Source organism: Caretta caretta, chromosome 2, assembly GCF_965140235.1.
Source record: "Caretta caretta isolate rCarCar2 chromosome 2, rCarCar1.hap1, whole genome shotgun sequence".
NCBI classification, from domain to species: Eukaryota; Metazoa; Chordata; order Testudines; family Cheloniidae; genus Caretta; species Caretta caretta.
In genome coordinates, this window is record NC_134207.1 from 1,535,878 (window position 1) to 1,558,667 (window position 22,790).

At 60.2% G+C, this 22,790-nt stretch overlaps 1 protein-coding gene across 5 annotated transcripts; it reads left to right on the forward strand.

Moving 5' to 3' along the window:
• Positions 1–95: 95 nt before the first annotated feature.
• Positions 96–21,717, forward strand: LOC125630879 (sphingomyelin phosphodiesterase 5). Of its 5 annotated transcripts, none has more exons than XM_048837081.2 (8): positions 96–425; positions 6,589–7,654; positions 8,930–9,002; positions 17,610–17,750; positions 18,558–18,647; positions 19,009–19,072; positions 19,330–19,486; positions 19,820–20,846. In XM_048837081.2, the coding sequence occupies exons 2-8, from the start codon at positions 6,755–6,757 to the stop codon at positions 19,868–19,870; spliced, it is 1,476 nt and encodes a 491-aa protein (XP_048693038.2). In that variant the 5' UTR covers positions 96–425; positions 6,589–6,754; the 3' UTR covers positions 19,871–20,846. The 5 variants fall into 5 exon arrangements, with proteins under 5 accessions (XP_048693038.2, XP_048693034.2, XP_048693036.2 ...); XM_048837077.2 differs by lacking the exon at positions 19,820–20,846 and adding an exon at positions 20,878–21,717 and having other exon boundaries at positions 99–425; XM_048837079.2 differs by lacking the exons at positions 96–425; positions 19,820–20,846 and adding exons at positions 672–1,183; positions 20,878–21,717.
• The last annotated feature ends 1,073 nt before the right edge of the window (positions 21,718–22,790 follow it).

The following is a 22,790-nucleotide window of genomic DNA, read 5'->3' on the forward strand; positions in this document are numbered from 1 at the left end:
AAATGGGGGGCACCCAGAGACCCTGGCAGGGGGAGGTTGCAGGGAGTCCCTGGAATGGAGGGGCTGGGAAGGGGGTGCGCAGGGAGTTTATGGGAGACTCTGGGCCGCAAGGAGCCCCCGGGGGTGTGATGGGCTGGGCCTGGAGAAGGAAGGAAGTGGGCGGTCCCCCCACGCACAGAAACCTTCATCGCAAATTACCGCGCAGGCCACCCCCAAGGGCCAGGGCGTGACCCCAGCCAGTGGGCCGTCCCCTCCCCACTCTGACACCCTCACCGCCCCAGAGCGCTGCAGCTCCTCCGCTCCCCTGCCCCCCCGTCCCAGCCCCCTCCCCCCAGGGCTAACAGCCGGGGTGTCTGCGGCTGGGGAGGGGCTCGTTCGGCAGCGGGAGGCAGGAGTCCCCCCATCCGGGGGCAAGCAGAGGCCAGGTACAGCTGGATGGTTTCACTTGCCCCATTAGCTTCCCTCGGGGGCCTCCAGTGACCTGCGCTGCCCCGGGCATTGCCCGGGTCTGTACAGGGAAGCCGGGGAGGGGGGCTGCTGGGGAGGGGGGCTGGAGGGGACTGCGGGGGGCAGGAGCTGGGGCGGGGGACTGCCCGGCCCCGCTCCTCTCCCGGGGGGAGAACCGGCCAGGGGCGGTGGCTGTGGGAGGTGTGTGGGGCAGAGGGGGGACCCGTCCCGGCTCCGCGCTGCACACAGACCAGCCCGGCTGCTGAGGGACATTCCCCAGCCCCTGACTTCAATCCCCCCCCCCCGCCCCCCAGGGCTAACGGGCCGGGGGAACCGGGCGCCCGCACACCCGGCTCAGCCCGGACCAGCCGCCCGGCGATCGTGCCAGGCTTTAAACACCTTCCAGGTCGCAGCCCGGTCTGCGGTCCCAGCATCGCCACACAGCCCCCCACCGCCCCGGCCCCGCAGGGACCCCCAGGCAGGGGCCCGGCGGACTGGCTGAGAGCACGGCGCTCCTGGGCGCTAATCCGGGCTCTGCGCAGGCTCGCTGTGTGTCTGAGTCCACCCCCACCCCTGCCTCAGTTTCCCCATCTGGGCAATGACGCGAGAGGGTTAGGGAGCGCACAGAAGGAAAAGCTCAGAGCCCTGGGACTGCCCCTGCCGAGGTCCGGGCTGCGCCCCCCGCCCAGTCCTGCCCCCCGGGCGGCGCCCGGCACAACGAGTGTGCGACTGCGGGGTAAGAGACAGCCCTGGCCAGGGGCTTGTTGCCGGGAGGGGGCACGGAGAGGCTCCTGCGCGGTGCTGGGGGGCCCGGGCGGGGTCATGCTGTGCCGGGGCGGGGGGGCACGGACGGGACCTCCTGGGTCCCCCAGGCTGCGGCTCCTTTAAGCGCTCGGGGCGGGGGCTCCGGCCAGGTAGGGCTGCTTTCGCTTTCAGCCCGGCTCGCTCCCCAGCCGCTCTCGGGCCGGTGGGCTCCGGGGCGGGGCCGGCAGCTGCCTGGGGGGGTTTCTCGGACCGGCCAGGTGGCAGGTGGCTGCTTCTGACGGCGGCCAATGGGGAGGCGCCAGGTCAGTGCCCAGGGCATCTGTACCGGGAGGGGGGCAAGGACACCCCAAGGTCACACGGCGCTGGAACCCAGGCGTCCCGGCCCCCCCGTAACCACTAGATCCCACTCCTCTCCCAGGACCAGGGAGAGAACCCAGAAGTCCTGGATCCCAGCCCCCCTGCTCTACCCACTAGACCCCACTCCCCTCCCAGGGCTGGAGAGAGAAGCCAGGAGTCCTGGATCCCAGCCCCCCGCTCTAACCACTAGATCCCACTCCCCTCCCAGGGCTGGAGAGAGAACCCAGGAGTCCTGGCTCCCAGCCCCCTGCTCTAACCACTTGTCATGGAGTGTGGGAGAGTTCAGGCCCTGCACCCCTCTTCCTGGGATTCACCGAGACTCTCAGCCAGCCAGTAAAACGGAAGGTTTATTGGACAGTAGGAACACAGTCTAAAACAGAGCTTGTGGGTACAACCAGGACCCCTCAGTCAAGTCCTTCTGGGGGAGTAGGGAGCTTAGACCCCAGCCTTGGGGTTTCCTGCTTTCCACACCCAGCACAAAACTGAAACCAAACACACACACACCCAGCAGGCTCTCTCCTGCAGCTTTTGTCCAGTTTCCCGGGCAGAGGTGTTACCTCCCCCTCCCGGCTCAGGTGACAGGCTCTCAGGTCTCGCATCCCCAGTGAAACTCCCCTGCCACATTCCCAGGTCAACACTCCCCTCTTCCTGCTGCGTCACACCACTGGACCCCACTCCCCTCCCAGGGCTGGAGAGAGAACCCAGGAGTCCTGGCTCCCAGTCTCCTGCTCTAACCACTGAACCTCATCCCCTCCCAAAGCTGGAGAGAGAACCCAGGAGTCCTGACTCCCAGCCCCCTGCTCTAACCACTGGACCCCACTCTCCTCCCAGGGCTGGAGAAAGAACCCAGGAGTCCTGGCTCCCTGCTGCCTGCATGATGCCTGCAACTCGGTGGCCCCCTGAAATGACAATGTGGAGGGGCAACCACTGAGTTACACTGACAGGGACAGGTTAGCAGGGCCCCCGTGTTGCCGGGGAGAGGAGGGCGAGCGGGGGCTGGATCAGGGGCAGGTGGCTCAGGAAGCAGGGTGAGCAGGTGAGGGTGATGGAGTGGGGCCAAGGGTAGGCAAGGAGAGGGGCGGGGGCCAAGTTGGACTGAGGGTGGGGCAGGGAAGGACTCAGGAAGCCAGGCTGGCAGGAGAGCCCAGGCAGGGGCATGGGACCGGGCATGGGGGAGGGAGACGCAAACTGTCCCTGAGGCCAGACGGGCTGGTGCACTGGGGTAATGCTGACAGACCCCGGTTGTCGGCGGGCTGGATCGAATCTGGGGCCTCGGGAGCTTAGTGCATGAGCCTCTACAGAATGAGCTAAAAGCTGACCGTAGACGAGCAGACTCATTTTATCGCTCAGTGTGAGCTTGTGAAATGTGAAATTGCAGAACTACTAACTGTCATCTGTAACCTGCCCTTAAAATCCGCTTCTGCACCAAATGACTGGAGATAGCTAAGGTGACACCAATGTTTAAAAAGGGCCCCAGAGGTGACCCTGGCAACTACAGGCCGGTGAGCCTGACTTCAGCACTGGGCAAATTGGTTGAAACTATCATAAAGAACAAAACTGTCAGACACATAGTTGAACATAATTTGTAGGGAAATAGTCAACATGGTTTTAGTAAAGGGAAATCCTGCCTCCCCAATCTACTAGAATTCTTTGAGGGAGTCAACAAGCATGTGGACAAAGGCGATCCAGTGGATATAATGTACTTAGATTTTCAGGTCTCAGAGTAGCAGCCGTGTTAGTCTATATCCACAAAAAGAAAAGGAGGACTTGTGGCACCTTAGAGACTAACCAATTTATTTGAGCATAAGCTTTCGTGGGCTACAGCTCACTTCATCGGATGCACACTGTGGAAAATACAGTGAGGAGATTTATATACACAGAGAACATGAAACAATGGGTGTTACCATACACACTGTAACGAGAGTGATCAGGTAAGGTGAGCTATTACCAGCAGGGGGCAGGGGGGAACAAAAAAAACCTTTTGTAGTGATAATCAAGGTGGGCCATTTCCAGCAGTTGACAAGAACATGTCAGGAACAGTGCGGGAGCAGGGGGGAATAAGCATGGGGAAATAGTTTTACTTTGTGTAATGACCCATCCACTCCCAGTCTCTATTCAAGCCTAAGTTAATTGTATCCAGTTTACAAATTAATTCCAATTCAACAGTCTCTCGTTGGAGTCTGTTTGTGAAGTTTTTTTGTTGAAGAATTCCCACTTTTAGGTCTGTAATCGAGTGACCAGAGAGATTCATAGATTCATAGATTCATAGATATTTAGGCCAGAAGGGACCATTATGATCATCTAGTCTGACCTCCTGCACAATGCAGGCCACAGAATTTCACCCACCACTCCTAAAAAAGACCTCACACCTATATCTGTGCTATTGAAGTCCTCAAATTGTAGTTTGAAGACCTCAAGGAGCAGAGAATCCTCCAGCAAGTGACCCGTGCCCCATGCTACAGAGGAAGGCGAAAAACCTCCAGGACCTTCCAATCTGCCCTGGAGGAAAATTGAGATTGAAGTGTTCTCCCACTGGTTTATGAATGTTATAATTCTTGACGTCTGATTTGGGTCCATTTATTCTTTTACGTAGAGACTGTCCAGTTTGGCCAATGTACATGGCAGAGGGGCATTGCTGGCCCATGATGGCATAGATCACATTGGTGGATGTGCAGGTGAACGAGCCTCTGATAGTGTGGCTGATGTGATTAGGCCCTGTGATGGTGTCCCCTGAATAGATATGTGGGCACAGTTGGCAACAGGTTTTGTTGCAGGGATTGGTTCCTGGGTTGGTGTTTTTGTTGTGTGGTTGCTGGTGAGTATTTGCTTCAGGTTGGGGGCTGTCTGTAAGCGAGGACTGGCCCGTGTCCCAAGTTCTGTGAGAGTGATGGATCGTCCTTCAGGATAGGTTGTAGATCCTTGATGATGCGTTGGAGAGGTTTTAGTTGGGGGCTGAAGGTGACGGCTAGTGGCGTTCTGTTATTTTCTTTGTTGGGCCTGTCCTGTAGTAGGTGACTTCTGGGTACTCTTCTGGCTCTGTCAATCTGTTTCTTCACTTCAGCAGGTGGGTATTGTAGTTGTAAGAATGCTTGATAGAGATCTTGTAGGCGTTTGTCTCTTTCTGAAGGGTTGGAGCAAATGCAGTTGTATCGTAGAGCTTGGCTGTAGAGAAAGGATCGTGTGGTGAGGTCTGGATGAAAGCTGGAGGCATGTAGGTAAGTATAGCGGTCAGTAGGTTTCCGGTATAGGGAAAGCCTTTGACAAGGTCCCTCACCAAAGGCTCCTAAGCAAAGTAAACTGTCATGGGATAAGAGGGAAGGTCCTCTCATGGATTGGTAACTGGTTAAAAAAGTATGAAACAAAGGGTTGGAATAAATGTCCGTTTTGAGAATTGAGAGAGGTAAATAGTGGTGTCCCCCAAGGGGCTGTACTGGGCCCAGTCCTATTTAACATATTCATAAATGATCTGGGAAAAGGGGTAAACAGTGAGGTGGCAAAATTTGAAGATGATACAAAACTACTCAAGATAGTTAAGTCCCAGGCAGACTGCGAAGAGCTACAAAAGGATCTCACAAAACTGGGTGACTGGGCAACAAAATGGCAGATGAAATTCAGTGTTGATAAATGCACATTGGAAAACATATAATCCTAACTATACCTATACAATGATGGGGTCTAAATTAGCTGTTACCACTCAAGAAAGATCTCGGAGTCATTGTGGAGAGTTCTCTGAAAACATCCGCTCAATGGGCAGCGGCAGCCAAAAAAGTGAATAGAATGTTGGGAATCGTTGGGAAAGGGATCGAGAATAAGACAGAAAATATCATGTTGCCTGTATATAAATCCATGGTACGCCCACACCTTGAATACTGTGTGCAGATGGGGTCGCCCCTTCTCAAAAAAGATATATTGGAATTGGAAAAGGGACAGAGAAGGGCAACAAAAATGATGAGAGGTATAGAACGGTTTCCGTCTGAGGCGAGATTAATAAGATTGGGACTTTTTAGCTTGGAAAAGAGGCGACTAAGGGGGGATATGATCAAGGTCTATAAAATCAAGAGTGGTGTAGGGAAAGTGAATAAGGAAGTGTTATTTACTCCTTCTCATAATACAAGAACAAGGGGCCACCAAATGAAATTAACAGGCAGCAGCTTTAAAACAAACACAAGAAAGTATTTTTTCCACGCAACGCACTGTTAACCTGCCTTGCCAGAGGGTGTTGTGAAGGCCAGTACTATAATGGGGTTCAATAGGGAGCTAGATAGATTCATGGAGGATAGGTCCATCAAAGGCTATTAGCCAGGATGGGCAGGGATGGTATCCCTAGCCTCTGCTTGCCAGAAGCTGGGAATGGGCGACAGGGGATGGATCACTTGGTGATTCCCTTTTCTGTTCATTCCCTCTGGGGCCCCTGGCACTGGCCACTGTTGGCAGACAGGAGACTGGGCTGGATGGACCTTTGCTCTGACAGCCTGGCCGTTCCTATGTTCTCTCTCTAAGGGGTCTCTGTCCCCACTAGTGGAGGTCTGTGGGCGACACCAGGGAGCCTAGCACACACAGCATGTAATGTTCCTCTGTGCCTGGGTCCTGGTCCGCTCCGAATCCCCACCAGTCCCTCCCTGCAGCTTGTCCACAGGCTCTGTCCAGGGAGGGGGTCGTCCCAAGCCCCGTCTGCAGGCTCCGTCCAGGGGTGGGGGTGTCTTGGGCCCCATTTCCAGGCTCTGTCCTGGCGGGACCGAGGCCCTGTGCTGCCGGCCTCTGCTCCTGGGGGAGCTGCTGCAAACCCCCATTCAGAGGAGGCAGCTCTGGCCGGCTGGTCTGTGAACCCACCAGGGGGTGTCTGGGGTCATCAGCCCGCCCAGCCTGGCAAGAACTGTCCCAGGTAACCAGCAGGGTCAGATGCCAATGTCCAAACCACTCACCCAGGGGCGTGGGGCTGACCCCCTGTACACCGCCTGTCCCCGGTGATGCCTGGCACCCGCCAGGCAGTGCTGACTTCAGCCCGTTCTCTCCCTTCAGCACCTCCCGGGACGCGAAGCCGGCCGGGATCACCCGCTACTCCCGCCCTGCAGGACCCCCGGGCCGGGCATTGGGACCCCCGGGGCGTGGCGAGGTGTGACCGGAGCCCCCGGGAAGCAGATAGAGCAGTAACGCCCGGGCTCCCCGGCCCCTGGTGCCGTGCAGCATGGTCCTGCGGGAGTCTCCGTTCGCGAACCGGTTCCTGAGCGGCCTGTACAGCCTGGGACAGTACCTGCTCTTCCCCAGCTACTGGGCCACTGACTGCCTCCTCGACCTCAGAGAGACCACGGCGGAGCAGCAGCAGAACTGGTGCCGGCCCTGCCCCTGCTCCCCCCTGCGGGCAGTGGTCACCGGCCCCTTGCTGCTGCTGCTTCTCCTCCTCTCCATGCCAGTCGCCCTCCTGGGCCTGCTGCTGTGGCTCCCGCTGCAGGCTGCCCGCAGGCCCTTCGCCTACAAACACACCGTGCCCTCGCGCCACCCAGAGCTGTGGGAGCTGCCGGGCACGGGCAAGGCCTTCAGCTTCGTCAGCGCCAACGTATGCCTCCTGCCCGACGGCCTGGCCAAGTTCAGCAACCTGGGACAGATGAAGCAGCGCGTGGCCTGCATCGGCCAGCGCCTCACGCAGGGGGAGGCCAGTGCCAGCCCCAGGAGCAGCCAGTTCCTGCTGCCCACCAAGTACGGGACCACCATGTCCAGCCCACGGCGGTCGGGGAGCAGTGCCCGCTGCCCTGACGCCAGCGTGGCGGTCGAGATCCCCAACGGGGAGGGAGGGGCTGGGCCTGGGGAGATCTCGGCGCCCTTCCCGCCGGACGTGGACTTCCTTTGCCTGCAGGAGGTGTTCGACCAGCGAGCGGGCGCCCGCCTGTGCCAGCTGCTGAGCCCCTTCTACGAGCACATCGTGTACGACGTGGGCACCTGCGGGCTGCCTGGGTGTTGTACTCTCAAGGTCTTCAACAGCGGGCTCTTCCTGGCCAGCCGCTACCCCGTGCTGGCCGCCCAGTACCACTGCTACCCCAACGGCACTGGCGAGGACGCGCTGTCCGCCAAGGGGCTGCTCTCCGTGCAGGTGAGGAGCTGCCCCAGCTGCGGGGAGCCCAGGGCCCTCTACCCTCCTGGGCCTGGCGTGGCCTCTCCCCGGCCAGCCTGACGGGGTCGCTGCAGGGCGGCGTGGGGCATTCCCTCCCGGCCCTGCTCAGGGCAATGCTGCATCCGCGTACGAGCCACCGCTCCCTGCAGAGGCGCTGGGCCTGCGTGGGCAGAGGTGGGCCTGGGTGGCGGAGCGGGTTACAGCAGGGGACTGGAAGTCAGGACTCCTGGGGTCTCCTCCCGGGTCTGCCCTGGACTCCCCAAGTGACCCTGAGCCCTCTCCCTTTTCCCCGTGTTTCCCGGCCTCCCAGCTGTGGGGAGGCCCTGAGTCTGAGCCCCCTGCGTGCAGGGGATTGGTTACCCTGGGGCCCCCTGCACCCCACGGGCAGAGGAGGGACGATGCCCCACACCATCAGCCTAGCCCCATCTTGACGGGTTAACAGCTCCGGGAGCCCTGGCCGGGGAGTGGGTGTCTGCAGCCCAGGCAGGGACAGGGCCTGGGGGGAGCAGGCGCTTCGGGGACAGCCCTGCCGGGAGAGCAGTGAGAGCCCTTGGCAGTGGGGCTGGGAGCCAGCAGGTTGGCTGCAGGGGGCTCAGCCTCTGACAACAGGCCACTGGGCACCCGACCCCGCTGCTGCCCCAGCCACTCGCTGCCCCTTAGCCAGGCCTGGAAACGCCTGCCCCAGCAGTGACCCCAGCATGGGATGGAAACTGCTCTGTCTGTCCAGGGCTTTGCCTCCTCCCAGCGCTGGGAAGTCACCCAGGGTGTGTCGCCCGGCCCTGCAGCAGCCTCCCGGCGGGGCAGAGTGGGGCTAGCAGGGCTCGTGCGAGTGCTCACAACCAGCCGTGTGGACATGGCTGGGGCTGGAGCTCGGGCTCTGACACCGGGGGCGAGCCGGCCCTGCGCTGGGGGCTCACCGCTGCAGGCTGTCTAGATGTACCCCTGGGAGCCGGGCTGCCACCCCACAACCTGCTGGGACCCCAGCCAGACAATAAGGGCTGAATCCAGGGCACCCGTGGGGTGACGGACACGTGGGCCCATGAACCATGTGGGGGTCATCTCCTCCCAGCTCCCAGCCATGCCCTGCACTGACGGCTGAAACTGACCCTCCTTCCCCACGGCTCTGACCGTCGCCCTGGCCAAACGCCTGCACCCCCACCCCTCCCCATGATGGGGCCGGTGCTGTGTGGGGCCCCGGCCCCGTCAGTGGCCTTCCAGCTTGTAACTGGCAACGTTTCCATGTGCACCTGCTAGGTGCAGCTGGGGGAAGCCCAAGGGCAGAGGATAGTGGGCTACCTGAACTGCACCCACCTGCACGCTCCAGCCGGTGAGTGTTGGGAGGGGGCACTCTTGCCCACCGGGGCTGGGGAGGGAGAACAGCTCGTCCAGATGCCCCCCTTCCCCGTTCTACTCCTGGGAGCAGCCCAGCCGCTGACCCTGCCACGGCTCCTGGAGCGGGCTTGGTGCTGGGGCTGCATTGGCACCTGGGCCCCGGCTCCCTCTGCCTGCCTCCCCAGCCCCGCCCCACAGGGCCCCGCGAGCGAGGAGGGGACACCTGTCCCCTGGACTGGGCTGAGGTCCAGTGCCGACCCTCCAGCCAAGGGCCAAGTCTCCTCTGCCCCACAGTCTGCAGTGGCAGGGCAGGGGACCCCGTGTGGTGGGGGGCACTTGCTTCCGGCCCTGGGGCCCCTGGCTCCGTGGCTGTGCGATCCCTGGTGGGGAGCCCCGCAGGGATTGGATGTGGGGTGCAGCCGGTAACAGAGTAAGGTTGCCAGGTGTCTGGGTTTTAACTGGAAAGTCCAGTCTAAAAGGGAACCTGGTGGTGCCGGTCAGCAGTGCTGCCCGGACACTAAAAGTCCAGTTACCAGGGGGCGGGAAGAGCACCTGGGGCCTGGAGGAGCCCTGAGCACTCAGCAATGGCTCCGGAGGGTCCGCTGTCCTGCCCCGAGCGCGGCTCCCCCTCCCCTCCCCCCACTGCCCCACTCAGCCCCCACCCCCGGAGCACGGCTCTCCCTCCCCTCCCCCCACTGCCCCACTCAGCCCCCACCTCCGGAGCACTGCTCTCCCTCCCCTCCTCTCCCCTCCCCTGCCCCACTCCCCCCGTCACAGAGGTTGGAGGAGTCAGGGCCCTGCACCCCCACTTCCTGGAATTCCCCGTGACTCTCAGCCAGCCAGTAGAGCAGAAGGTTTATTAGACGACAGGAACACAGTCCAAACAGAGCTTGTAGGTACAAACAGGACCCCTCAGTCAGGTCCCTCTGGGGGGCAGAGCTTAGACCCCAGCCCTGGGACTACCTCTGTTTCCCTAGACTGATCCAAACTGAAACCCCCTCCAGCCGTCTCAGCCAGCCACCCCCCAGCTCCTCCTCCAGCCTTTGTCCAATTTCCCGGGCAGAAGGTGTCACCTGGCCCCATCCCCCCTCCTGGCTCAGGTATCATCCCTCAAGTGAAGTCACCCCCTGCTACCCCATCCCCATTGCAGACAGTCCCAGTAAAACTCCCCTGCGACATCCCCAGGTCAACACTCTCCCATCCCTGCTGCGTCACATCTCTCCCCCTTTCGAGACTGAACTGAGCGGGGTCACAGTGACCAGTGACCTGGGGAAGTTCGGGGCCCCCTCTCCAGGACAACGCATCCGCTATCAGGTTGGCACTTCCCTTCACGTGGACCACGTCCATGTCGTAATCCTGCAGGAGCAGGCTCCATCTCAGGAGTTTGGCGTTGGCTCCTTTCATCTGGTGCAGCCAGGTCAGGGGAGAGTGGTCGGTGTAGACGGTGAAGTGTCGCCCGAAGAGATAGGGCTCTAGTTTCTTGAGGGCCCACACCATGGCCAGGCACTCCTTCTCGATGGCCGCGTAGTGTTGCTCCCGGGGTAGCAGCTTCTTGCTCAGGTACACGATGGGGTGTCTCTCCCCCTTTTCATCCTCCTGCATTAACACAGCCCCCAGTCCCGTGTCGGAGGCGTTGGTGAACACCACAAAGGGCTTGTCAAAGTCTGGGTTTGCCAGGACTGGGCCACTGACCAGAGCCTCCTTCAGCGCCCGGAAAGCCTCCTGGCACTGCTCGGTCCAGACCACCTTGTCTGGCTTCCCCTTCTTGCATAGCTCAGTGATGGGGGTGGCTATGGTGCTAAAGTGGGGCACAAACCTTCGGTAGTATCCTGCCATCCCAATAAAGGCTTGGACCTGCTTTTTGGTGTGGGGAGCGGGCCAGTCTCGGATCACCTCCACCTTAGCTGGTTCCAGCTTTAGGCGGCTGCTCCCCACCCGATGGCCCAGGTAAGATACTTCAGCCATCCCCACCTTGCACTTCTCCGCTTTTACAGTCAGCCCAGCCCCCTGGAGTCGGTCCAGCACTTGTCTAACCTGGCACACATGGTCCTCCCGGGTCTGGCTAAAGACACAGATGTCATCAATATACGCCACGGCAAAACTCTCCATCCCCCTCAGGAGCTGGTCCATTAGGCGCTGGAAGGTGGCCGGCGCTCCCTTGAGGCCGAAAGGCAGGGTCAGGAACTCATAGAGCCCCAGAGGGGTGATAAAGGCCGATTTCAGCCGGGCATCTGCATCCAGCGGCACTTGCCAGTAGCCCTTTGTAAGGTCCATGGTGGTGAGGTACCGAGCTCCTCCCAGTTTGTCTAGGAGCTCATCTGGCCTGGGCATGGGGTAGGCATCAGATACAGTGATGGCATTGAGCTTCCGATAGTCCACACAGAACCGGACCGACCCGTCCTTTTTGGGGACCAGCACCACCGGCGAGGCCCAAGGGCTGGCAGATGGCTGGATCACCCCCAAAGCCAGCATGTCCCGGACCTCTCTTTCCAGGTCCTGAGCAGTTTTCCCTGTGACTCAGAAGGGGGAGCATCTTATCGGCGGGTGCGACCCTGTCTGCACCCGGTGGACAGTCAGATTAGTTTCAGAGTAGCAGCCGTGTTAGTCTGTATTCGCAAAAAGAAAAGGAGTACTTGTGGCACCTTAGAGACTAACCAATTTATTTGAGCATAAGCTTTCGTGAGCTACAGCTCACTTCATCAGATGCATACTGTGGAAAATACAGTGAGGCGATTTATATACACACAGACCATGAAAAAATACACATTGTAAGGAGAGTGATCACTTAAGATGAGCTATTACCAGCAGGAGAGTGGGGTGGGGCCCCACCCCACTCTCCTGCTGGTAATAGCTCATCTTAAGCTCATCCTTACAATGTGTATTTTTTCATGGTCTGTGTATATAAATCTCCTCATTGTATTTTCCACTTTATGCATCCGATGCAGTGAGCTCTAGCTCACGAAAGCTTATGCTCAAATAAATTGGTTAGTCTCTAAGGTGCCACAAGTCCTCCTTTTCTTTTAATCAGATTAGTGCATCCAGGCTGGTTGGAAAACAGCTGTCGGTACGGATGCAGCACCCCTCTGACCTCAGCTTGCTGGGCAGGGGTTAGCTGATCCGAGAGGGGAATTGTTTCCAGGAGGAAACCAGCTCTGGTCCCAGGGAATAGATCTACTAATGGGTCATCTCCCTGCTCCTCCCAATGTCCACACACAGCCAACACCACAGTCCCCCTGGCATAATATGGCTTCATCATATTCACATGGTACACCTGGTTAGACAGCTCCACCACATAGAATCACAGAATATCAGGGTTGGAAGGGACCTCAGAAGATCATCTAGTCCAATCCTCTGCTCAAAGGAGAGCCAATCATAGAAACATTGAATATCAGGGTTGGAAGGGACCCCAGAAGCTCATCTAGTCCAACCCCCTGCTCAAAGCAGGACCAATTCCCAGTTAAATCATCCCAGCCAGGGCTTTGTCAAGCCTGACCTTAAAAACCTCTAAGGAAGGAGATTCTACCACCTCCCTAGGTAACGCATTCCAATGTTTCACCACCCTCTTAGTGAAAAAGTTTTTCCTAATATCCAATCTAAACCTCCCCCACTGCAACTTGAGACCATTACTCCTCGTTCTGTCATCTGCTACCATTGAGAACAGTCTAGAGCCATCCTCTTTGGAACCCCCTTTCAGGTAGTTGAAAGCAGCTATCAAATCCCCCCTCATTCTTCTCTTCTGCAGGCTAAACAATCCCAGCTCCCTCAGCCTCTCCTCATAACTCATGTGTTCCAGACCCCTAATCATTTTTGTTGCCCTTCGCGGGACTCTCTCCAATTTATCCACATCCTTCTTGAAGTGTGGGGCCCAAAACTGGACACAGTACTCCAGATGAGGCCTCACCAATGTCGAACAGAGGGGAACGATCACGTCCCTCGATCTGCTCGCTATGCCCCTACTTATACATCCCAAAATGCCATTGGCCTTCTTGGCAACAAGGGCACACTGCTGACTCATATCCAGCTTCTCGTCCACTGTCACCCCTAGGTCCTTTTCCGCAGAACTGCTGCCTAGCCATTCGGTCCCTAGTCTGTAGCTGTGCATTGGGTTCTTCCGTCCTAAGTGCAGGACCCTGCACTTATCCTTATTGAACCTCATCAGATTTCTTTTGGCCCAATCCTCCAATTTGTCTAGGTCTTTCTGTATCCTATCCCTCCCCTCCAGCGTATCTACCACTCCTCCCAGTTTAGTATCATCCGCAAATTTGCTGAGAGTGCAATCCACACCATCCTCCAGATCATTTATGAAGATATTGAACAATCCCCAATTTCTTTTTGCCCCAGATCCCTAAATGGCCTCCTCAAGGATTGAGCTCATAACCCTGGGTTTAGCAGGCCAATGCTCACACCACTGAGCTATCCCCCCAGTCATTTAGTTGCTTGACAACCTTGAAAGGGCCCTCCCAGGCAGCCTGTAGTTTGTTCTTTCTCACGGGGATGAGAACCATCACCGGATCCCCGGTGGCGTAGGCACGGACCCGTGCCATGCAGTCATACCAGACCTTCTGCTTCCTCTGGGCTCTGGCCAGATTCTCCCTGGACAGGCCCATGAGTTCAGCCAGTCTCTCTCGGAAGCTCAGGACATACTCCACCACTGACTCTCCATCGGGAGTGGCCTTCCCCTCCCACTCGTCTCTCATCAGGTCCAGGGGGCCCCTCACCCTCCTTCCATATAACAGCTCGAAAGGCGAAAATCCGGTAGACTCCTGGGGCACCTCCCTGTACGCGAACAGCAGGTGAGGTAAGTACTTGTCCCAATCCTGCGGGTGCTGGTTCATAAAGGTTCTCAGCATCATCTTTAGTGTCCCGTTAAACCTCTCCACCAGCCCATTGGACTGGGGGTGCTACGCTGAGGCCCAGTCGTGCCGGACCCCACATTTCTCCCACAAGCACCGGAGCAGGGCCGACATGAAGTTGGAGCCTTGGTCTGTCAAGACTTCCTTGGGGAACCCCACTCGGCTGAAAATGGTCAGGAGCGCATCGGCCACGGTGTCTGCTTCAATGGAAGCTAAGGGCACGGCCTCGGGGTAGCGGGTGGCAAAATCTACCACCACCAGAATGTATTTCTTCCCTGACCGGGTCGTCTTGCTGAGAGGCCCCACGATGTCCATGGCCACCTTCTGGAAAGGCTCCTCTATGATGGGCAAAAGTTTCAAAGCCGCTTTCCCCTTGTCCCGAGCCTTCCCCACCCTCTGACAGGGGTCACAGGATCGGCAATACTGCCGGACCGTGGTAAAGACCCCGGGCCAGTAAAAGTTCTGTAGCAACCTCTGCCGGGTGCGCCGGATTCCCTGGTGCCCTGCGAGGGGGATGTCATGGGCCAGGGACAGGAGCTTGCGGCGATACTTCTGGGGGACCACCAGCTGCCTCCTGATCCCACAGGACTCCACTTCCCTTGTGGGAGCCCATTCTCGGTACAGGAACCCCTTCTCCCACAGGAACCTCTCCTGGCACCGTCCCACCCTGCGGTCGGCCAGGTCCCTGAGCTTCCGCAAGGAGGGATCTTTCCTCAACTCGGCCTGGAACTCAGCGGCTGAGGAAGGGATGTGGAAGGCTGAGGAAGGCCCAGTTCCCCCTCAGTGGCCAGGTCTGAGGCCTCAGCCTCTCCGAGACGTGCCCCTCGGCCCTCCCTCCCCACCAGGGTAGGGTCCTGCGCCTCCGGTGCGGTACCCTCCCCGAGGTCAGAGAGCAGTGCCCCTCGCCGGCTCTGGCTACGGGTCACAACCAGGGCGGTCTGGGCCTTGCTTGGCCAGTCCTCTAGGTCCCCCCCCATCAAAACCTCAGTGGGGAAATGGTGGTGTACCCCCACATCCTTGGGGCCCTCCTTGGCCCCCCATTTCAGGTGTACCCTTGCCATGGGCACTTTAAATGGGGTCCTGCCCACCCCCATCAGGGTCAGGTAGGTGTTGGGCACCACCCAATCTGGGGCCACCACCTCGGGCCGGGCCAGCGTCACCTCCGCGCCCGTATCCCAGTATCCATTGACTCTCCTCCCATCCACCTCCAGGGAAATGAGGCACTCATTCTGCAATGACTGCCCCACGCCCACCCTGTAAACCGAGAACCTTGAGTCCGTAGCATCCAGCCCTTCAGAGGAGCTGGCCTGGGGTACTCTTCCCTCCTGAGCAGGTGGTAAACTGGTAGCCCCCCTTGCCTTGGCCGTCTGCCCCTCGTCCAGCTGGGTCCCTACCCAGTTAACCCTGTGTGGGTTCGGTCTGCTCAGTCTGTCCTTGAGCTTGGGGCACTGGGTCCGTATGTGGCCTCTTTGGCCACAGTAATAGAGGTCATGTCCCGTTGGTCCCCTGGAGCAAGTCGGTTGGTCCTGATGCCGGATGTTCCCCTTGGGAGGGGGTTCTCCATATTCCTCCTTTGGGAGGTCCATGGTGACTCTCTCTCTGCATCATGGTGGGCCTGTTCTTTTGGGACTCCTCCCTGTCACCCCTTGACCAGCTCTTCACAAACTTGTCGGCCAGCTGCCCTGCGTGCTGAGGGTTCTCTAGCTTTTTGTCCACCAACCATAGCCTCAGGTCGGAAGGGCACTGTTCATGCAGTTGCTCCAGTACAATCAGGTCAAGCAGGTCCTCCTTCGTCCGGGCCCCATCTGCCCACTTGCGGGCATATCCCTGCATCCGGTTGACCAGTTGTAGGTAGGTGACCTCAGGCTTTTTGCGCTGACTCCGGAACCTTCTCCGGTACATCTCGGGGGTCAGCCCAAACTCACGGAGCAGGGCCTGTTTGAACAGTTCATAGTCCCCTGCCTCCACCCCTGTCATTCGGCTGTACACCTCCACGGCTTTTGGGTCCAGTAAGGGGGTGAGAAACTGGAGCCTGTCTGCAGGGTCAACCCTGTGCATCTCGCAGGCATTCTCAAAGGCCGTCAGGAAGCTATCTATGTCCTCCCCCTCCTTACGCTGGGCCAGGAAGCACTTATCAAAGCTCCTTGCAGTCTTGGGTTCCCCCGCACTCACCGCAGCTGGGGCCTCGCTGCTCTTCAGCCTGGCCAGCTCCAGCTCATGCTAACGCTGCCTTTCACGGTCCTCTCACTCCTTCTCTCCATCTTCCAGCTCTCTCAGTTTCATCTCCCTCTCCCATTCCAGCCGCCTCTGCTCCAGGGATGGGGAGCTCTGCCGGGAGGATCCCCTGCTGGCTGCTGGGGTCACGGTCCCCTCGGTATTCGCTGGGCTTCCCCCAACCCCTCCCCTAGTCATAGGAAGGAGGGGTCTCAGGATGCCCTCGGTAGCTGTCTGACCCCTCCCAGCCGGGACAGGCAGCGGGGCCCGCCTTGTGTCTGCCGGGCTGCTCCCCTCAGGGGCAGGGATTGGCTCCTCTGAGTGAGCCTCCTCCTCCAGCTGGGCAATCAGCTGTTCCTTGGTGAGCCTCCCAGTGCGCAGCCCTCTCTGCCTGCACAGCTCCACCAGGTCGCCCTTAAGGCGCTTCGCATACGTCTTCCTGCTGGCCACTCGCAGGCCTGTGCGCTCTCAGCTCCCCACGGTTTCCAGGAGGACCCCCTAGTGTACTAGCCCTAGATTCTCCAGGTCACCATCTCTCTCCCAGGGTCAAGCCACAGACTCCTCCGCCCCTGAGCCTGCTCACCACAGTCCCCAGGGGGGTCCCCATTATTGCAACAGTCCTTCTCGGTGGTCTCACACACTCCCAAGGGTTAAGCATAGCTCCTCTGCCCCCCGAAACTGCTCCTCTCTGAATCTTCAACACACCTGGTCCTTGTCAATCCCCCTTCGTTTATTGCTTCCCCCGTAACTTACTGCAGGAAGCGCCGTCTATGGGGTGCAGTAGATCCCACCTCTGCCACCAGTTGTCACAGAGTGTGGGGGAGTCAGGGCCCTGCACCCCCACTTCCTGCGATTCCCCGTGACTCTCAGCCAGCCAGTAAAATGGAAAGTTTTTGACAACAGGAACACAGTCCAAACAGAGCTTGTAGGTACAAACAGGACCCCTCAGTCAGGTTCCTCTGGGGGCAGGGAGCTTAGACCCCAGCCTTGGGGCTCCCTCCGTTTCCCCAAACTGCTCCAAACTGAAACCCCCTCCAGCCGTCTCACCCAGCCACCCCCCAGCTCCTCCTCCAGCCTTTGTCCAGTTTCCTGTGCAGAAGGTGTCACCTGGCCCCACCCCCCTCCTGGCTCAGGTGACAGGCTCAGGTATCGTCCCCCAAGTGAAGTCACCCCCTGCTATCCCATCCCCATTGCAGACAGTCCCAGTAAAACTCCCCTGCGACATCCCCAGGTCAATCTGCCCCACTCCCTGCTGCGTCACACACCCCCAATCCCCAGAGCCCGGCTCTCTCTCCCCTCCACTGCCCTGCCCCACTCAGCCCCCACCCCCGGAGCACAGCTCTCCCTCCCCTCCCCCGCCCTGCCCCACTCCGCCCCCACCCCCGGAGCTCTGCTCAGCTGGCAGGGGGAGGGTGGTGGAGAGAGCAGCGAGCCATCTGGGGGGGCCTCGAGGGAAAGTGGTGGAGCGGGGGCAGTGTCCGGGTGTCACACATGAGGAAGTTGGCCCCCCTGTAATCGAGCTCTGTCCCCCACAGCCGATGCACAGATCCGCTGTGACCAGCTCACCCTGGGGCTCTTCTGGGTGCAGCTGTTCCAGGACGCCCACACGGAGCGAGGGGACGTCATCGCCTTCGACGTCTTTTGCGGGGACTTCAACTTCGACAACTGCTCCTCAGGTGGGGCCTGGCCCGGGTGGGGGCAGGGGAGGGCAGCAGCCTGGCGGGGGTGTCGCGGCGTGCCCAGCCTGTAACCCCTCCCTGGGGAGTGCCGCACCCCGAGGGGCTGGCTCCTCGGGCCCCAGCGACCCTGGCTTGCCCCGGGGCTCCCTGCAGCGAATCCAGCCACGCCAGCCCCTTGCGGGACACGGGGGCCGGGCCCTGCAGGGCGCGAGGCTCTGGGGTATTTGAAGCCACACTGGCAGCCTTTCACTAGTCCCCTCTTTCACTAGTCCCCTGGTCACAGAAACGAATGGCTGCGGGCTAGCCCAGAGAGGCAAAGGCCCATCGTGCCCAGCCAGAGCCAGGAACCAGCCCAGCGTGATGGACTCTGTTCCTGGGGCTCCCTGTCTCTCTGCCTCGGTCCCTCCAAAGCCACCTGACCACACTGTCCCCCAGCACGGGTCCCAAGTCCCACACGCAGGCTTCCTGCTCGGCGGTCTTGGCTGTTCAGACCTGGGGACTTCAGTTGTCTCCCTGGCCCTTCTGTTGATCTGGGTTTGCGCCAAGCAGTTAATTACCGACCCCAACAGCAAGTGACACACACACACACCTGTGTCTCCTGCACTCTTCCAGGAGCAGCAAAGTGTAGAGGGAAACTGAGGCACACATCGGCATCATACAAATATTATGGAAAATTCCCGCTTCATCACACAAGGAGTGGGGGGGGGGGCAGTGGGAGGGGTGGGGGAGAGTAGTCTGGAGGAGGGGGAGGGGAGGGGAGGGGGGAGTGCAGATGTGCCCATTCACTCTGCCGGATCTTTCCAGGGGATGAGTTGGAGCAGACCCACATCATCTTCCAGCAGTACCAAGACCCATGCCGAGTGGGGCCCAGGCAGGACAAGCCCTGGGCCATAGGTACGTGTCTGGCTGGCCCAGTGCCCAGTGCAGCTTGCTGCCCTCTCTGTCTCAGTTCCGCGGAGCCGGGCCCCCATCTGGGGCTGCAGATAAACATCTAGATCCAGATCCCCACAGGGGGACCCAGCCTTTGGAACCCCCGGGTGAGACGTCGGGGGTCAGGGGTCCAGGGGCCCTGCTAGCCGAGGCCTGCCCCCCAGCTCTGCCCGTGCCCCTCCAGACCCGGAGCCCCCTCCTGTCCCAGCCCTGCTCCCTCCCCGCACCCAGATCTCTGCTGAGGTACCTGTGGGTGAAGGAAGATTTTGGGGTGGGGGGAGCAGCAGAGCAGGGGAGGCTCTTACTGCTGCTCACGTCCCTGCAGGCACCCTGCTGAACTACCTGGAGATCTACGAGGAGGCCGTGTCGACCCCAGAGAAGCTGAAAAGGTAACGGCTGCACCTGCGGGTTCCGGAGCGCTGGGGGGCCGGGGGGCTTACAGCCCTAGTTCAAGGCAGGCTCTGCCCCCATCCCCACACAGGGTAATGGGACACTAATGGGACAGGGTAAAGGCTAACCTGTGGATGGCCCTCCCTTGCCATGCAGCCCCCTGTAGCCCAGGTGTGACTAGCCCCCTACGCAGAGCCACGCTCCTCCTCCCCTGCCACTCGGCCCCCTGCTGACGGCTCCCCCGTGCACCCCGCAGGACCCTGGAGCAAGAGGAGGGCAGGCGGAAGTACCTGGCGTGTCCCATCGTGCAGGACGGCTGCCCCGACCCCTCGGCAGCAGGGAGCCCCTGGGAAGGGCGTCGCATCGATTACATCCTGTATCGCGAGCACCCCGCCCCCATCAGCCTGACAACGGTGAGTGCCCAGAGGGACCCCGGCTTGAGAGTGGGTTTGTGGGGGGGCGAGGGAGGAGGGGGGGAAAACCTGGATTTGTGCTGGAAATGGCCCAACTTGATTATCATACACATTGTAAGGAGAGTGATCACTTTAGATAAGCTATTACCAGCAGGAGAGTGGGGTGGGGGGAGGTATTTTTTCATGCTTTGTGTGCATATAAAAAGATCTTCTACACTTTCCACAGTATGCATCCGATGAAGTGAGCTGTAGCTCACAAAAGCTTATGCTCAAATAAATTGGTTAGTCTCTAAGGTGCCACAAGTCCTCCTTTTCTTTTTATGTCCCTTAAAGCAAACTTGTTCAGCCAGCAGTTCCCATGGGCAAGCAAGAGGCTCCTTCTGATTATCGGTGTGGGTTTTTCCAGAGTTTGCAGCCTTGAGGCCCCAGCAGACATTCCTGGGGCACATCCTGCTCTTCTAAGATGCATGTATCAGCAACTTCAACACAATTCTTATCAGGAAGGATGCAGGGTCAAGCTGCCCTTCCCGTGGCACCCAAAGACCCCCCTCCCCTCCTGCCTTGGTTAAGCTAAGCCTGCTGACTTGGCTGCTTTTAGTAATAAGCCATAGTGGTTTCAGGCACTTTACTGGTTTGCCAAAGTCTCCCCATACAGGGGTACCCCCGTGGGAGCCCCTAGCCTCCAGCCTGGCCTGGGCCCCACGGAACGAAGAGCAGGCCCCAAGCCCAAGGGTGCAGGCGAGCTCCCAGCCAGGGATGCTGGGCCCAGGGCAGGGGGGTTCAGCTCTGGGGCCTGCCTGGCTCAGGGGCCAGCTGCTGGGGGCTGGTAGGGCCACAGGGGCCCATGCTGGGGAGGTGGCTGGGGCTGGTAGCTGCACTCACTAGGTCAGCTCCTTCAGGGGCTCTCAGCAGCTCCCACGCTCCGGGGTTTTCATGGTATGGTGCCGTGGAGCCAGGCTGCAGGGGGCTGGCCTTGCCGAATCGCTGCTCAGGGTGCGGGGGATTCAGAGAGCTAGTCAGCATGGTCCAGGGCTCCCTGGAAGGGTCCGAGCCTGGGGGCCAGGACGCCTGGGATCTCTGCTGGCTCTGACCCTATGTGCTGCGTGACTCTGCGTGGGACCTCCACTCTGGGCTGTTTCCTGCCCTGCAGCGGGGGAAGGAGCCTGGCCGGGCCATGGCTGGGAAGGGGTAGTGAGCTGTGTCAGTGCTCAGCGTTGATTGAGGGGAGGGTGCAGCCCATGGAGACTACAAGTCCCAGCCTGCACTGCTCTGGCTTAGCCAGACCTGGACTCATTGCATGCTGGGATCTGTGGTCTCAGGGGACCCCCCCGCATTCTCGGGGCGGGGAGCCTGCTGTGCTCCTGACACCACTGTCCCCTTGCTTTCCCCAGGAGGTGGAGCAGTTTTCCTTCATCACCCAGCTGGCCGGCTGCTCGGACCACATGGCTGTAGGGCTGCGGCTGCTCCTCAACCCTGCGCCGCAGTGACAGCAGCGAGTGTGAACCCCGGTGTCCGGGGCGGAAGGTCGATGGAGAATCCTTGTTATGGTGGAGCTGGGCAGGGCCCTCCCCCTGCCTGTGCCCCCCTCCCTCCTGACTCGGATAGGCTGCGAGGCCTGGGACCTGGTGGGGCTGTGCAGGGCTGTGTGGGGCCAGAGTCACCCCCAGGGTGCCGGGGGTGCTGGCCAGAGCCCCCGATCAGTGCCCCAAGAGGGGGACAGCCCTGGCGCCTGGCTTCTGGGCTGGCGGGGGCCCAAGGAGGAGGCTGCTCTGCTGCACCCCCCTCTGCCCAGTGAGGCCCAGCACCCATGGGTCTTGGCTTGGGATCCGCAGGGGATCACTGGGTTGTGGACCTGCCTCTGCAGACCTCACCCACTGCAGCAGGACGGGGGGCTGGCTATTTCCCAGGCTGCCAGCTGGCTTCCCCACCTGACAGCGCAGCACCCCTTCCGGCTCAGTGCCACGTGCTCCCTGGGTCCAGCCGGCCCTTGGGCCCCCTCCCCAGCCCGTGAGCTGGGTGTTAGCTGGGCAGGGGCTCCCCGAAGCTGGCATGGGCCCGACAGGGCCATGTCTGCCTCTGCGCAGCGTCGCGAGCCTCAGCTTCACGCGAGGCCTGTCTGTCCCTCGGCAGGGCAGAGTGCCCTTCTGCTGAGCCGTGGCTGCCAGGAGGGGCTCCCCTCTCCCCTGCGGTCACCTGGCCCCCCTGGGGAATCAATAAAGTTTTCAAAGCAACTGTCCACGTCTGTGCACTGGGGAAAGGGGGTGTGGGGGGGCGGCTGGGGCGGATTCTCCCAAGGCTGGCCACTGGCACAGCTACCCCCCAACTTTGAACAGTCCCTGGTAGGAACCCTTCAGCAGGCCGGGCCCCCAGGGTCCCACTCTCCCTTCAGGGGGGCCACGCAGCCCCCCGGACTGAGCCTCCGGGCTCCACCTCTCCTGCCCCAGGCTGTGAGCTCTGCCCAGGACAGACCTGTCCCCTCCACCACTGGCTGCGTCTCCGGGGGGCAGGGTTTGTCAGTCGCTGTAACGTGGTGACATGGGGCAGCCAACGTTCCCATGTGGCCCCGGTCCAAGCACGTGGCCAAGCGGCCACACAATCCAGGGCCTGGCTCCGTCAGTCCCGGGTGAGATCCACCCAGTCTCTCCAAAGCCGGGTCTTATCCAACCTCCCCTCGGCCCCTTGTCCCAGCCTGCAGCGGCCAGCTGAGGTCACAGTTCCCACCAGCCTTGGGAGGTGTCGGGGTTCAGCCCTCAGAGCTCCGGTCGCCCCCCTGGATCCTCCACGGGGCTGGGTCGGTTCAGCTCCCTTCAACACCCCTTTCGCATTACCCCGGTGTGACGATGTGACTCAGCAGGGAGGGGGGAGTGTTGACCTGGGAATGTGCCCTGGGGATGGGAGACCTGAGAGCCTGTCACCTGAGCCAGGAGGGGGAGGGGGAGGTAACACCTCTGCCCAGGAATATGAACAGAGGCTGCAGCAGGGAACCTGCTGGGTGAGTTGAGTGGGCAGTTTGGGGCTGGGGAGAGGAACACAGGGAACCCCAGGGCTGGGGTCTAAGCTCCCTGCTCCCCCAGAAGGACGTGATTGAGGGGTCCTGGTTGTACCCACAAGCTCTGTTGTGGACTGTGGTCCTGTTGTCCAATAAACCTTCTGTTTTACTGGCTGGCTGAGAGTCTCAGTGGATCCCAGGAAGAGGGGTGCAGGGCCTGGACTCCCCCACACTCCGTGACAACTGGTGGCAGCGGTGGGATCTACTGCACCCCGTGAACGGCGCTTCCTGCAGTAAGTGACTGGGGAACAGTAA